The sequence below is a fragment of the Piliocolobus tephrosceles genome, chromosome 8, assembly GCF_002776525.5.
Source record: "Piliocolobus tephrosceles isolate RC106 chromosome 8, ASM277652v3, whole genome shotgun sequence".
Classification (NCBI taxonomy): Eukaryota; Metazoa; Chordata; class Mammalia; order Primates; family Cercopithecidae; genus Piliocolobus; species Piliocolobus tephrosceles.
Window position 1 is genome coordinate 25,360,916 of NC_045441.1, and position 14,473 is coordinate 25,375,388.

General features: G+C 37.9%; 1 protein-coding gene across 7 annotated transcripts in view; it reads right to left on the reverse strand.

The window, feature by feature from the left end:
• The window catches only part of AOAH (acyloxyacyl hydrolase), a 220,240-nt gene that overhangs the window by 171,926 nt on the left and 33,841 nt on the right, over positions 1-14,473 (reverse strand). For all 7 annotated transcript variants that reach the window (XM_026447149.1, XM_026447152.1, XM_026447156.1 and 4 more), the window contains exons 2-3: positions 12,992-13,087; positions 507-573 (exon numbers count right to left, since the gene is read on the reverse strand). In XM_026447149.1, the coding sequence (XP_026302934.1) occupies positions 507-573; positions 12,992-13,087 (163 nt within the window). The remainder of the gene's footprint in view (positions 1-506; positions 574-12,991; positions 13,088-14,473) is intronic.

Below are 14,473 nucleotides of genomic sequence, written 5' to 3' on the forward strand. Positions count from 1 at the left end.
GGTAGGAGAACTGCTTGAACCCGGGAGGTGGAGGTTGCAGTCATACGAGATCACACCACTGCACTCCAGCCTGGGCCACAGAGCAAGACTCTGTCTCAGAAAAAAAAAAAAAAAAGGGAAAAAAGAAAAACAGTAAAAGAAAAGGCAGACGGTGATAATGCGAGGAGCAAGGGCTGGGAATAGGGAGGTGGAGAGAAGCCAGGAAACCAGTGAAGTGGGAAGAGAAGATGTGGTCTGGGAATCCAGGGAGGCAGAGAGAGCCCAGGAGAAAGGTTCAATCACCCGAGTACAGGTTGCCACACTGTAATTCAAGGGGAGCTTTGCATAGAGTGACAAAGGATCCAAATCAGGTTCCAGTTTTCCACTGTTACTAAGAGTTGGAATAACAGCTCGAGCCCTGTCCAGTAAGCACATCAAGCTGAACACAGAGCCTCCCGCCTCCCAGCTTTCTTGTTCTTCCCATGTCCCAGCAATGGAATCAGAGTTATGTGTCATGGCATACTCACAGTTTTATGATGTCTGATCCAAACTTGTCAATGACTAAATAGCAGGTGGTTTTCAAGAACAGTTTTTCTAAAAAATAAAGAGGGAAATTGAATACATTTTTATTGCAACAAATTTAACACACCTTAATCATGATTATCTTTACTAGGAACACCGAAGCTGAGTGATTAACTTATGATTAATTTGAATATTAAATTTTAAGGATTTGAAGGAAATGTTACAGCCGCTGTATGTATTAAATATCACTTCTATCTCAGGTTTATGTGAATGCCACCTAACCATTCAGGTTAAACATAAGCAATTTATTCTAAAAACACAGTTACATGTTGGGTTTTCCTTTTCTTTCTTTCTTTTTATTTTATTTTTCCTATAGGGAATATTGGCTATGACCTCATTTGTTGAAGTTGAAAGAAATGAGACTTACATTAAAGTCAATAACCTGAAACACAGCTCTGTTAGAAATGGTCTTTTCTGGTGTTTATTCAAAGGAAAATACTTCACTTGGGGTCCTTAGGTTTGCTGTTATTATCCGAGAGATAAAAGGAGATGGCAGTTACAGGTGATCCTACACTGCCACCTTCATCATAGGACACAGATACACTCCACACACATACACCTACTAACAACATAATCTCCCCCTCCCTCCTATGAGAGCACATGAATGTTTTGTGAGTTCATCCTTCCACACAATGAAACCTGTTAGCTCTTTGGTCCTGTTTCTCCAGTTTGTGAGTCTATTGTGGAGCCCTGGTAATTCAACTGAGGATCTTAGCAGAGTTAGGGATGCATCAGCTGTCCTACAAAGAGCTAGAAAACCCTGATTGAGGAGAATCTATCTTGTCATGATGCATCTCACATAGGGCAGCCCAGGCCTTGCTGGATGATGGAGTGGTGAAACAAGATAAATATGGCAATGCTCCCTGGTACTTCAATTTTGCTTAATGTTAAATAATATTTTTGTATTAAAATAGATATATTATATGACTTTTTAGACAAAAAAGTATGAGACTTTAAATACACTGTGCTCAGCTGGGCGCGGTGGCTCATGCCTGTAATCCCAGCACTTTGGAAGGGCAAGGTGGGTGGATCGCCTGAGGTCAGGAGTTTGAGACCAGCCTGGCCAACATAGTGAAACCCCATCTCTCCTAAAAATACAAAAAATTAGCTGGGTGTGGTGACTGGCGCTTGTAATCTCAGCTACTCGGGAGGCTGAGGCAGGAGAACCACTTGAACCTGGGAGACGGAGGTTGCCGTGAGCCGAGATGGAGCCATTGTACTCCAGCCTGGGCAACAAGAGTGAAACTCCATCTCAAATAAATAAATAAATAAATAAATAAATAAATAAATTGTGCTCTTGAAGTAGGCAATTAAAACTGTGTCCTCACATTACGAGTGACCTTACAGAAACAAAAAGGATTATAAGGGAATGTTATGAACAGGTGCATGGCAATAAATTAGGTAACTTAGATAAAATAAAAAATTCTTAGAAAGACACATGATGCCCAAATGGACTCAAGAATAAATAGACAATTTTAAGAAACATGTAACAAGCAAAGAGATTGAATTAGTAATTTAAAACCTCCCACAAAAGAAAGCCTAAGATCAGACAGCTTCACCAGATAGGATTCACTGGCGAATCTACCAAAAAGTTAAAGAATTAATAACAATTTATCAAGAACTCTACCAAAAAATGGAAGCAGAGTGACCATTTCTTAACTTATTTAAGAAGTTAATATTATCCTGATACTAAAACCAGAAACCTTCCTCCGAAAAAATGTAGACCCAAACTTCTCATGAATATAACCACAAAGATCCTCAACAAAATACAAACAAATAAGATACAGCAATACAGAAATTGTACACCATAATCAGGTGGGATTTATCCCAGGAATGCAAAATCGGTTTATATCTGAAAATCAGTTAATGTATTACTCCCATATCAACAACATAAAAAACTATATGATTATCCAATATAGGCAGAAGATATTTGACAAAATATAACACTGCTTCATGATTTTATTAGGAATAAAAGGGAATGTCCTCAATCTAATAAAGGTTATCTACAAAAAACTTGACAACTAACATGATATTTAGTGGTGAAAGTTTAAATACTGTCCCCTCAGTATTAGGAAAATATAAGAATATCTGCATTCACTAGTTTTATTCAACATTATAAGCTCTAGCTAGGAGAATTAGGCAAGAAAAAGAAATAAAAAGCATTCAGATTGGAAAGTAAAGAAGTAAAACTGTCTTGTAGCTGATGTGATCTTCTATGTAGAAAATCCTAAGGAATCTATTAAAAACTATAAGAACCAACAAATAAGTTCAGTAAGGTTGCAAGATACAAGATCAATATGCAAAACCAATTGTGTTTCTATATAGCAGAAGTGAGCAAGTAAAAACTGAAATTAAGGAAAACAATTCCATTTGCAGTGGCATCAAAAAGAACTAAATTCGTAGGAACAAACTTAACCAAAAAAAGTGCAAAATACATACTCTGAAAACTACATTGTTAAAAGAAGTTAAAGGAGACCTAAATAAATGGAAAGACCTTCCATATTCATGAATTGGCAGACTTAATATTGTAAAGAGGGCAATTCTTCCCAAACTGATCCACAGATTCAGTGCAATCTCTACCAAAATCCTAGCTAACTTCTTTGTAGAAACTGAGCAGCAGATCCTAACATTCATACGAAAAGTCAAGCTACTCAGAACACCAAAACAATATTGAAAGAGAAGAACAAAGTTGGGGGACTGACATTTCCCAATTTCAAAGCTAGACAGCTACTGTAATCAAGATAGCATGGTATTAACATAAAAACAGACATATGGATCAAGGAAATAGAATCAATAGTTCAGAAACAAACTCTAACATTTAGTCAAATGATTTTCAGTAAAAGTGCAAAGACCATTTCATTGGAGGAATTTAACAAATGGTGCTGGGATAACTGGACAGCCACAGGCAAAAGAATGAATTTGGACACTTACTTCATACCATATACAAAAATTAACTCAAAATGGGTCAAAGACCTAAATGTAAGAGCTAAAACTGTAAAATTCCTACAAGAAAACATTGGCATAAATCTTAGTGACTTTGGGTTAGGCAATGTTTTCTTAGATATGACACCAAAAGCACAAGTAAAAGAAGGAAAAAAAAAAAAAAAACAGACAAACTTGACTTCATTAAAATAAAAATAAGTTTTGTGCTTCATAGAACACCAACCAGAAAGTAAAAAGATAACCCACAGAATGGGAGAAAATTTTCGCCAATCATATATCAAATGACCTATCATAGTACTAGAATATATAAAGGACTATTAGAACTCAACAATAAAAAGACAAATAGTCCAATTAAAATGTGTACAAAGAATCTGAATAGACGGTTTTCCAAAGAAGATATACCAACGTCCAAAAGCCACATGAAAAGATACTCAACGTCATTAGCTACCAAGGAAATGCAATTCAAAGCCAAAATGAGATACAACTTCATATCCACTATAATGTGCTATAATAAAAGAGAGAATAATATGTGTTGGTGAGGATGTGGAGAAATCAGAAAGCTTGTACAATGCTGATGGGAATATAAACTGGTGCAGCCAGTTTGTAACCAGCCTATCAGCTCCTCAGACTGTTTGACATAGAGTTACTATGTGATCCAGCATATATATGTGTGTATATATGTGTATATATATATGGTAGAACCAAAAACATGTGTCCACACGGAAACGTGTACACAAATATTTATAGCAGCATTTTGCATAACAGCCAAGAAATGTAAACTGCTCAAATATCCATCAGCTAATAGAGAAACAAACGTGGTATACGCATACAATAGGTATACAAAAAGTAATAGTTATGATACATGCTACAACATAGTGAATCTCTAAAACACTATGCTAAGGGAAAGAAATCAGTCACACAAGACCAGAAATTGTATGATTCCATGTATATGAAATGCCCAAAAGAGGCAAAGTCATAGACACAGAAAGTAGATTAGTGGTTGCTTAAGGCTGGAAAGAGTGGGTGTTTGGGGGATGCTAAAGGGCATGTAGTTTCTTTCTGGTGTAACAAAAATGTTCTAAAATTGATTGTGGTGATTGATTAACACGCAACTCTATGACTATACTGAAAGTCACTAAATGAGTGAACTGTATAGTATGCGAATTGTAGCTTAATAAAAGTGTTTAAAAACAGATTCCCTCTCCCTTGGGCTCCTTTTTAGGGGTGCTACTGTGGACAGGGTCAAGAAGCTCTGATGTCATAGTATACTCAGAGACCTGCATTTCATTCAGTACCAGCCCACTGGCTTCTGGCCTTGGAGATATTGCATCCCCTTTCTGGACTTCCGTTTCCTCATCTGAAAAATGTGGGTGTAGGATTTGGTCCCTTTCACTATAGTGTCTGCTAAGTTTGGGGACTTTCATAAGAGACATTCCAAATTAAGTGAAGGAGCTTTGGAAAAAAGTTAAAAGTACTGCTAATGCAAAACTGGCTTAGCCTAGGGCAGAGCAATTTAAAAACGGACATTAGCGTGTTCTTTGATAAACTTCTAATACTGGCTGAAAGGCAGAGAAAATTCATCTTCTTTCTGGTAAGATAAGCAGTGTGTGTGTGTGTCTTAGAATTCTGTTTAGCTCAAGTCAAAGCGAACGGCTGCAGGTTCCTCCCTCCCTGAGCAGGACCATTCGAACACTTTCCGATAGTGTCTTCTGTGACTGTTAGCTTGAGAGGCCCCTGGAGCAATGGCTGCTGTGGGACATGAGATGCCCTCTGAGAGCTAAATTCTGAGATCAACACCGAAGGGTAAGAAGCAGAAATATGCAAAATCTCTGGAAAGAGCCAGCTATCCCCAGTCAGCCATGATCAGGTGGTAACCTGATTGTTACTGATACACCTGAAGAAAAATTTGGCATTTACATATTGACAGTAACCTAGCTAAAGTAAAAATTATACTGTTAAACTCTGCCCGTGACAAGGAACATACAAGAGTATTTAATTTCTACAGATTAAAAGAGACTTGGAACAGCATAGGAAAAAAGAAAATGTGGCTATTCCAAAGGGCAAAAAGGATTAAAATAAGACCAATTAAGTAGTTATCATACATTGGGTGTATACAGATGTATGTGTAAATAAAATGTAGGACATTCCAATTTGTAAGTTACTTTCATGTTTACCATCACTTTCTTTCTCATAAGAATCTGATGAGGGAGTAATTACTTTTATCTTCATTCTGTAGACAAGAACATTAAGACTTAGAGAGCTTAAGATCACAAACATAGCAAGTGGTTCAACTGAGATTAAAATATTTTACTCCAAAAGGTGTTGGTATTTGTAGTATACATTTCAATGTGCTTAGGATATTTTATTTGATATTTTATTCTACCTCAAATGTAGCAGGTATTGTTATACATTGTTATATGTATAATATGTATACATTATTTCATATAATATGTATACATTATTATAGACAAACTTGAAGCACAGTATGACCAAGTGACCACATAATTTTTTTTTTTTTTTTTTTGCCAGTCTTGATCTGTCACCAAGTTGGAGTGCAGTGGTGCAATCTCAGTTCACTGCAACCTCCACCTCCAGGGTTCAAGCGATTCTTCTGCCTCAGCCTTCTGAGTAGCTAGGACTACAGGCATATGCCACCATGCCCAGCTAATTTTTGTATTTTTAGTAGAGACAGAGTTTCACCATGTTGGCCAGGATGGTCGCAATCTCCTGACCTTGTGATCCGCCCGCCTTGGCCTCCTAAAGTGTTGGCATTGCAGGCATGAGCCACCACGCCTGGCCAACCACACTATTTTACAAGTACATATTCTAGGATGCATTCAGACTTTCAGAATCTCCAGAGTAGGCACGAAGTGCCTTCTTCCTTTTAAGACTACATGAGCTTCTAACAATTATATTCTACGGAGATAGGATTTCTGCATAGGTGACCCAAGAAAGTGAAGTTATAGCAAGACTCTCAGGGCTTATGATTCTGTTGACCCCTGACTAGTGAGAATGATTCCATTAATCATTTTTTCATTAACAATTCTGAGATTCTTCCAAGGTGCTTCCTAATGAGGGCCAGAGGCAAAAGCAGTGGATGAAACTGAAGGTTGGAAATGCTTTGCATGATTAGAAAAAAACTGTCTTACAGGGCACAGGGAAAGGCAACACGATTTACTAGGAGATTATTCTCAAGAGTGGTGCTTACGTGATTTCCCTGCTAAAGCTTTGATTTTTGTACTTTTTTTTAGCTTTGGAGGTGAAAGTAATACTTCACTAAAAAATAATTTAAAAATAATTGTTTATGTGCTTAATTTCATATCCTTCTATCCCCCATTCACCTGGCCTACCAGACGGAAGGCAATGCAATACTTGATCCCAGTAGGCGCTGTGGGTCAGGCCTAGTAAGTCTTCCAGGAGAAATCCTCAGCTAGGAGAACGTCTATTTTTGCCACCCCATACAACTCACATAACAATTCTGTTTCTGTGTCCTGTTTTTCTCATCCATAAAATAGAAGCAATACTGCCCATGATGTCCTTTAACCTGAACTGAGTGTTCTATTTTCAGCTGGAGATAAAACATGAATTGATAAAATGAAAATAACCCCCAACAACCTTCTTAATCCTTTAAAATTGCTCCAATTGAAAAGGCAACCCATCATTGAAAACCAAAATATCTACCTTGTTTCCCTTAGTGAAATACCAGCTTCCACTTCACCAGAATCTGACTTTCAGCCTCTCACCTGATCTTACCAGGCTCTGACATTTCCTGTTCAAAGTCAGAAGCAGCTAAGATGGTACCTTGAACACCAGCAATCCTGTGTTGGGTTGTTTTATATTTTGCTAGTATATTAAGAAGAGGGAATAATCTAGGAAATAGAATTTTTAGTCAGTCTTTCACCTTTGGACGATGCAACTTTGCCAAAAAAGAGAACATCTAGCTCGAGGTTATACTTGCCAATGTTGTCTATCACACAGAAAGGCAACCAGTTAAAACAAGGCTTAATGGTAACAGTGACTGCTCTTCACTGTTTTCCTTCCATAAAATGGTAATAATATTTTTCTTCTTCTTCTGTAACTCAGAGATGTGAAAATACAAAGTAAAGCTTATAACAAATTGTGAATGCTCAATAGGAATAAAGAAATAAAACACAGAACTTATATGGTAAAGAAGTATAGAGTAATTAAGAGGCTTGACTTAGGCCTATATGCCTTAACATGTATAGATCTTAAAATCATGTTGTGTGAAAAATAAAAACTTGCTGAGCAATGCATACAGTAGACCATTGATGTCAAATTAAAGCCTTGGCATGGGAGGAATATGGAAAGATGGTGGTGGAGGCAGCAGAATTTTGAAATTTCTTTGAATTGCTACAAAAAAAAAGGAGTGCAATCCCAGCACTTTCGGAGGCCAAGGCAGGCAGATCACCTGAGGTCAGGAGTTCAAGATCAGACTGACCGACATGGAGAAGCCCCATGTCTACTAAAAATGCAAAAATTAGCCAGGTGTCGTGATGGGTGCCTATAATCCCAGCTACTCAGGAGGCTGAGGCAGAAGAATCGCTTGAACCCCGGAGGCAGAGGTTGCAGTGAGCCGAGACTGCGCCACCACACCTCAGCCTAGGTGACAGAGCAAGACTCTGTCTCCAAAAAAAAAAAAAGAGTACCTGAATAGCAAGATCGAAAACCCACAGAAAGCAGTTACCACAAAGCTAGGTATATCCATGAACCCCAATGTGCACTTAGGTGAGAATAAACCATTTTACAACCACAAGACCTATGGGCCATCAACTTCTGTAAGGGAGAAAGTAGAGAGAAACAATGGATGACAGATAAAACTGAGAAAAGGAGAATCCCTAGATAGCTGACAGGTGTTGGGTGGAAAGCATGGCGGGCCAATTAGAGAACAACCGCTGGACAGGGAGGGGTTTTGTGCAATTAATAGTTGGTGAATGCAAGGAGTTCAAGACTAGAGAGAATTAGGGACTAGAGTCATCTGGCACCCACAAGGGACCCACTGGAGCTCCCTTCCAGGGCAAGGCACACACTGAGGAGAAACTGCTGGGTATAGAGAAAGTCCAGATGAAAGTGAATAGGGAAACAGTCAGAAAATCTCAGAAAGCAAGCTGCCACAATTTTTTTTTTAACACTACCCCAAAACAACAGAAGAAGGAGCTCTGTGCATTTAGAAAAACTACCCTGAACCACGTCTCTTTCTAAGGGTTTTTGAAAACTAATTTCACATAAAAATGAGCAACAGAAATGGATCTAGGTCAACTCCCATACAAAGTTATTATAAGAAGAAAAAGATTAAGGAACAGAATAACATCCCTGCAGATAGTAAAAGCATGCCAGAAAGTCATGCCAAAAAAGGATTAAAACATAGCATATTATTTCTAAACATATTATTTTAAAATGAGCTAAGAGGCATTAATAAAATGATATAAGACATGAAAAAATAGCAAGAATAAGAATTAGAAAAACTCAGATATGGAATAAAAGAACTCAGGAAAAAATAAAACATGAAATAAAGAATAAAGAAGTGAAATCTCAACTAGAATGAATACAAGAACAAGTGAAAACCGTAGACGAGGTCTTGAGTGAAATAGAAGGTGGAGAGAAGGAACAATTTTAAGATAAAAAATAAAGAAAGAGATTAAAATACGTTCAAGAGATAGGCAAAATAGCAAAGACAGGCAAAGAAGATTCAAAATGTGGATGATAGAAATCCCAGAGGAAAGAAACAAAATCAAGGAAACCGAACAAACACTAAAACATTCCTAAAATCAGAAAATGTGTATTTGAAATCACATCAAGAGAGTGCACTACATGGCTGACAACATCAATACACAGCAGCTGGCACCAAGTTATCTTCTAGTTAGATGACTGAATTTTATAGAAAAAAAATCCTCTGCACTTCAAAGCATAAACAGCAAATAACTTGGAAGGACAAGGTAAATTAGATTATCAATAGGCTTTTGAATACTATATTTAAGATGCTCAGGGAAAGACATTATGTGCCAAGGAGTTTTATATACAGAAAAGCCTCGACTTTCATGTATAAAGGGCACAAACAGCCTGTTATCAACATGCAAGAATGCAAGTAATACTTGTTGCTATGAGCCTTTCTGGAGGAATGAACTTTAGAAAACAATTCAACTAGAGAGACAACTCATATAAGGGCTGGTGGTGAACATTAATCATTAGGTGCTGATGCAGCTAAGACTAAATGAGGGTGAAAAGGGAACGGGTGTTATATGCAGTGGCTATATGCTCAGATAATGTAGGACAATGATTAAAAAGGGTAGAGAAATGGGAAAGGCAGATGCAAAAAAACAATTTTAATTGCTCATAAGAATTAGAAAATATATTAATGATGGTAGCATTAGAATTGATATTCTGAGACTGTTTTATGTGCAAGGAAGGGTAGGTAAATGAGTAACGATTGGAGATTTAAATTCTGTCAATCCCTTTGTGCTTTACAATTGAGATTTTGTGTGGAAAAGAGATATAGATACAATACAGAAGACTTTAAGAAAAAAATTTTGTGGTTCTGAACTTGAATTTGAAGTGTCAGTATGAATTCAGATATTTTATCTTAAAGTTGACATGTGTAAATGTATATACATAGGTTTCCTATTTCTGTCCACTGAAGAGGCCTAGAAAGAATGGTCAACTCAAATTAGCCAGGTGTGGTGGCAGGCGCCTGTAATCCCAGCTACCCGGGAGGCTGAGACAGTAGAATCGCTTGAACAAGGGTGGCAGAGGTTGCAGTGAGCCAAGATCGAGTCACTGCACTCCAGCCTGGGCAACAGAGCAAGACTGTCTCAAAAAAAAAGAAAAAAGAGTGGCCAATTCAGTAACAATAATGAACATTCCTAAGCATCCGGTTTATGGTCATTATTTCTCACTAAAAGAAACCAGAGCTTTTAAGAGACATGACTGATTTCAAGCCTCGGGCTTGATATGTACAAGATAGGGCTGGAACACTTTGTCATACCAGTTAGTGAGGAAACTATTGAAGGTGACTGAGGCTCATGTGCAAAGGACTTGAGTCAGCTTGAAGGAGGTGCCACTGGTCAAAGCTCAATGGGATCGTCTGAGCTTCATAAGGATAATAATTGCACTTGACTGAAACCCATCAGTATGTTTAAGTTCATAAGTTTATCATGATATTTTAAGGAAAAACTAATTGCTTGCTGTGAGATGATAACAGAAAACCAATGCATTACCTTGAAAACTGATACAAGAAAAGAATCAAATATTTATCCTGCCTTTCTAGATGCCTTTCCACTAAGTACTGTGGGAAAAATGTCTCTAAAATATCATGTGAGAAAGTGTCCAATATATGTCAATTAATAAATAAGAAATAAATAATAGATTTGAATATCACAGTTTTAAAATCCCAACAAATTAATAGATCTCATCATTGAACATCAACAGCTGCGACCATCACCAAAAGAGAGTCCTGGCACAGTGGCTCACAACGGACCTGTCATCTCAGCACTTTGGGAAGCTAAGGTGGACAGATTACTTGAGGCCAGGAGTTAGTGACCAGCTTGGGCAACACAGAGAGAGACCCTGTCTCTCCAAAAATTTTCAGATTAGCTGGTGTGATGGTGTATGCCTGTAGTCTCAGATCCTTGGGAAGCTGAAGCAGGAGGATCTCATGAACCCAGGAGGTCAATGCTGCAGTGAGCACTCCAGCCTGGGCGACAGACTGAGACCTTGTCTAAAAAAAAAAAAAAGAAGGAGAAGAAAAAAAACACATAAAAGATAAAAGCACCTATGGTGGCCTCCTGATCAAAGAAAACAATATCATTTGTAGGCTTGTCAAAGGAATCAGATTGGAATAGGATCAAACCTCTGATCAAGCTGCTGATTTTCAGGAAATACAGAGCACAGAGAAACATACTTAATTATACTACAAGAATGCAATCAACATCATCCAGACTGTGGGAAACTCCACAGGTCAAATTCCACAGCTAAGTGATAAGAAAAAGGAAGGGGCGGAAAGGAAACTTACAGATTAAAATAAACTCAAAAGACACATCAAAATTTTAAATACTGGGCAAGGTTACAGTATCTAGGGATGCCCACTGAGTGATAAAGCTATAAAGAAATGCAATAAAATAATTTTACCTTAAAAATCAGCACATTGAGCTTTTTGCAGGGGGAGGATGGGATAGGGCATGTGAATGGGACTTCAGAGGAGGCCATTGATCTGTTCTTTCTTGACCCAGACTATGTTTACAAGGGCGTTCATCTTTCAGTAACTGATGAAGCTATACATTTGCTTTGCATGGTTTTCTACTTTTGTCTTGTTTTTACAAAGAAAAACCAAAAAAATTACTGGCAGAACAATATTACACATTATTCATGAACGCATACAAGTGAATGTGTAAATATAAAATCTGACAAGAACAATACCCATTAAGTTCACGTGAAGGGGTTCCTGCTAGGGAGGTGGGGCAGGGGAGAATGGAACTGGAGGAAGGGAAAGCTGAAGTGTTCCAAGTATAGGTGCCATGTTTTAACTTCACAAAAGAAAGATGTAATTATGATGTGAATATGTTAAAATATTAACGGTCCATTTGGGACATTCTAAACACATGTGTTTGTGTATTATCCTCTCCCAGTCTTTGTTTTTGAATTCTAAACATTTTAGCCTGTGAATGCATATTACGACTAAAGGCAATAACTTCTCTGAAAAGACTTTGATGCTATTGGCACAGCGTACTGTGTCAATCAAAGATACAAGTGCCATTATTCCAGCTACCTGACTTAACAGAAAAAATAATGTAGGCACCCTAGATGAATTTGTTCCCATTAAGTGAATAAAAATTTGACTCTCAAAAAAGTTTATTCATTATGACTGTTTGAGTAACAGTATTCTATAATGGAAATATGATTAATATTTTATTTCTACTAATATTGAAAAACAAATATGCAACTTGCTTGAACTCAATCAGTTTCTTCCTTTGGTGGGTGTACAAGGTACTTTATTGAGACCCAGTTTAAATTAATGAAATATTCTAGGTTATTTTCCCATTTGAAATTTTGAGATCAATTGTTCTCCCAACCCAAAGCTCTGTGTTGGTAGGGCTAGGTGTACATCTTGGAATGTGAATGTTGGTCAAGTTAACATAAAATTCTTTATTCATTATTTTGACTTCTTAGTACTTAAGGCAATGATCAGTAGGTAAGCAAATTATTAGTAATGTGGTGGCCATTCAACAGTTTATTCCCTAAGGGTCCACAGCAATTTCATTGTGCCATGATGCAAAATGAATGTCAGGGAGAAGTTGTCTAGATCATTTTTTTTTCTTTGTTTTAATTTCTATGAGCCCCATAAGAATATCAACCTACAGAAATAGCATAATCAGATTCTTCTCTGTCAGCATGGGCAGGAAGTAAAGGCAGTCATGATGACTCAGGAGTGAGAGGACAAGCAGACCCCCAGCAGCATGACCCGTCCCATATTTACCAGGCAGGTAGCTGCAAAGTCTCTCCATCGAGGCCTGGACCGTCGAGTTGTGAACTTGAGCGAGCTGTTCAATCACAGACACCACTAGCACACACCCTGCCAGGGAGGACAAGAACATGTCATTAGTGTCCTACAGAAAACTGAACTGGAGAGGCAGGAGAAAGAAAGGGTGTGTGTGTGTGTGTGTGTGTGTGTGTGTGTGTGTCCTTAAGAAGGCCAACCTTTCCAAAACAGAGAAAGTGATGATGTTTGCATGACCTAGTGCAAGGAAAACAGCCCACAAAGAGCAAAAGTTCAACAGATATTAGCTTCTCTCTTCCCCCACTTTCTCTCCTTTCTGCAGTAGATGGCTGCAGAATAGGATCATTCCCATCCTACACATTCACTTGGTAGGAGGAGAATCCAGGATACAATTTTTAATTTTGGAAAAGCGATGGAAATTGCCTAGCATTTGAAGTCGAAAGATCTGGGATTGAGTCCTGACTTAGTAATCTTGAACTCACCATGTGGCCTTTCTGAATCTGGTTTCCTTCTTGCAAAGCAGGTAATATGTTTCCCATAGGGCTGCTGTGATGGTTAAATGAGATAAAAGTGAGACTGAGTGTGTCTTTGAAATCATAACACATTGTAAATTTCATTTTACCTCACAGCTACAAAGCATACTACTTGAAAGCATGCATGAACATGGTAAGTGTCTAGGTGGACAATTGTATTAAGTTAGGAATATATTTCTTCTGTTACTTTGATATGTGGTAAGTGTGAATGCCTAGAGCCCCTAGGCTGACATTCCTAGAAGATTCTATCACTTGCCTTAATTTTCTGAGCAGCAGGGGAAAGCCAAACCTTTTTTTCCAGAGAAAAGGGACTCTTTTTTTTCCTTATAAACAAGTGGTTGGTCAAAGATCAGTCAGTATGTGAGAAGAAATTGTTAGATCCCATTGCAGTAAGAAGAATGGACACTTGCTGGCAGAGGTTCATTTCTAAGGAGGCAAAGGAAGGTTTATGTCCTACAAAAGATGTTCCAGGGAGCCTGGGCCAGCAGTAGGCTCATGATTGTCCATCTGTGCAAGGAGCTAGAGACCCACATTTACACACATGGTATCATTTAAACCAAATTTCCAGCAGGATTCCTTGAGGGAAGGTGGCTGATAATGGATATGAACAATAAAATTGGGCATTTCTATACATAAAGAAGTAAAATCTTCTATAAAATGAGAGATTGCTCAGCAAATGTAAAAGAACAGAAATTATAACAAACGGTCTCTCAGACCACAGTGCAATCAAACTAGAACTCAGGACTAAGAAACTCAATCAAAACTGCTCAACTACATGGAAACTGAACAACCTGCTCCTGAATGACTACTGGATACATAACGAAATGAAAGCAGAAATAAAGATGTTCTTTGAAACCAATGAGAACAAAGATACAACATACCAGAATCTCTGGGACACATTTAAAGCAGTGTGTAGAGGGAAATTTAT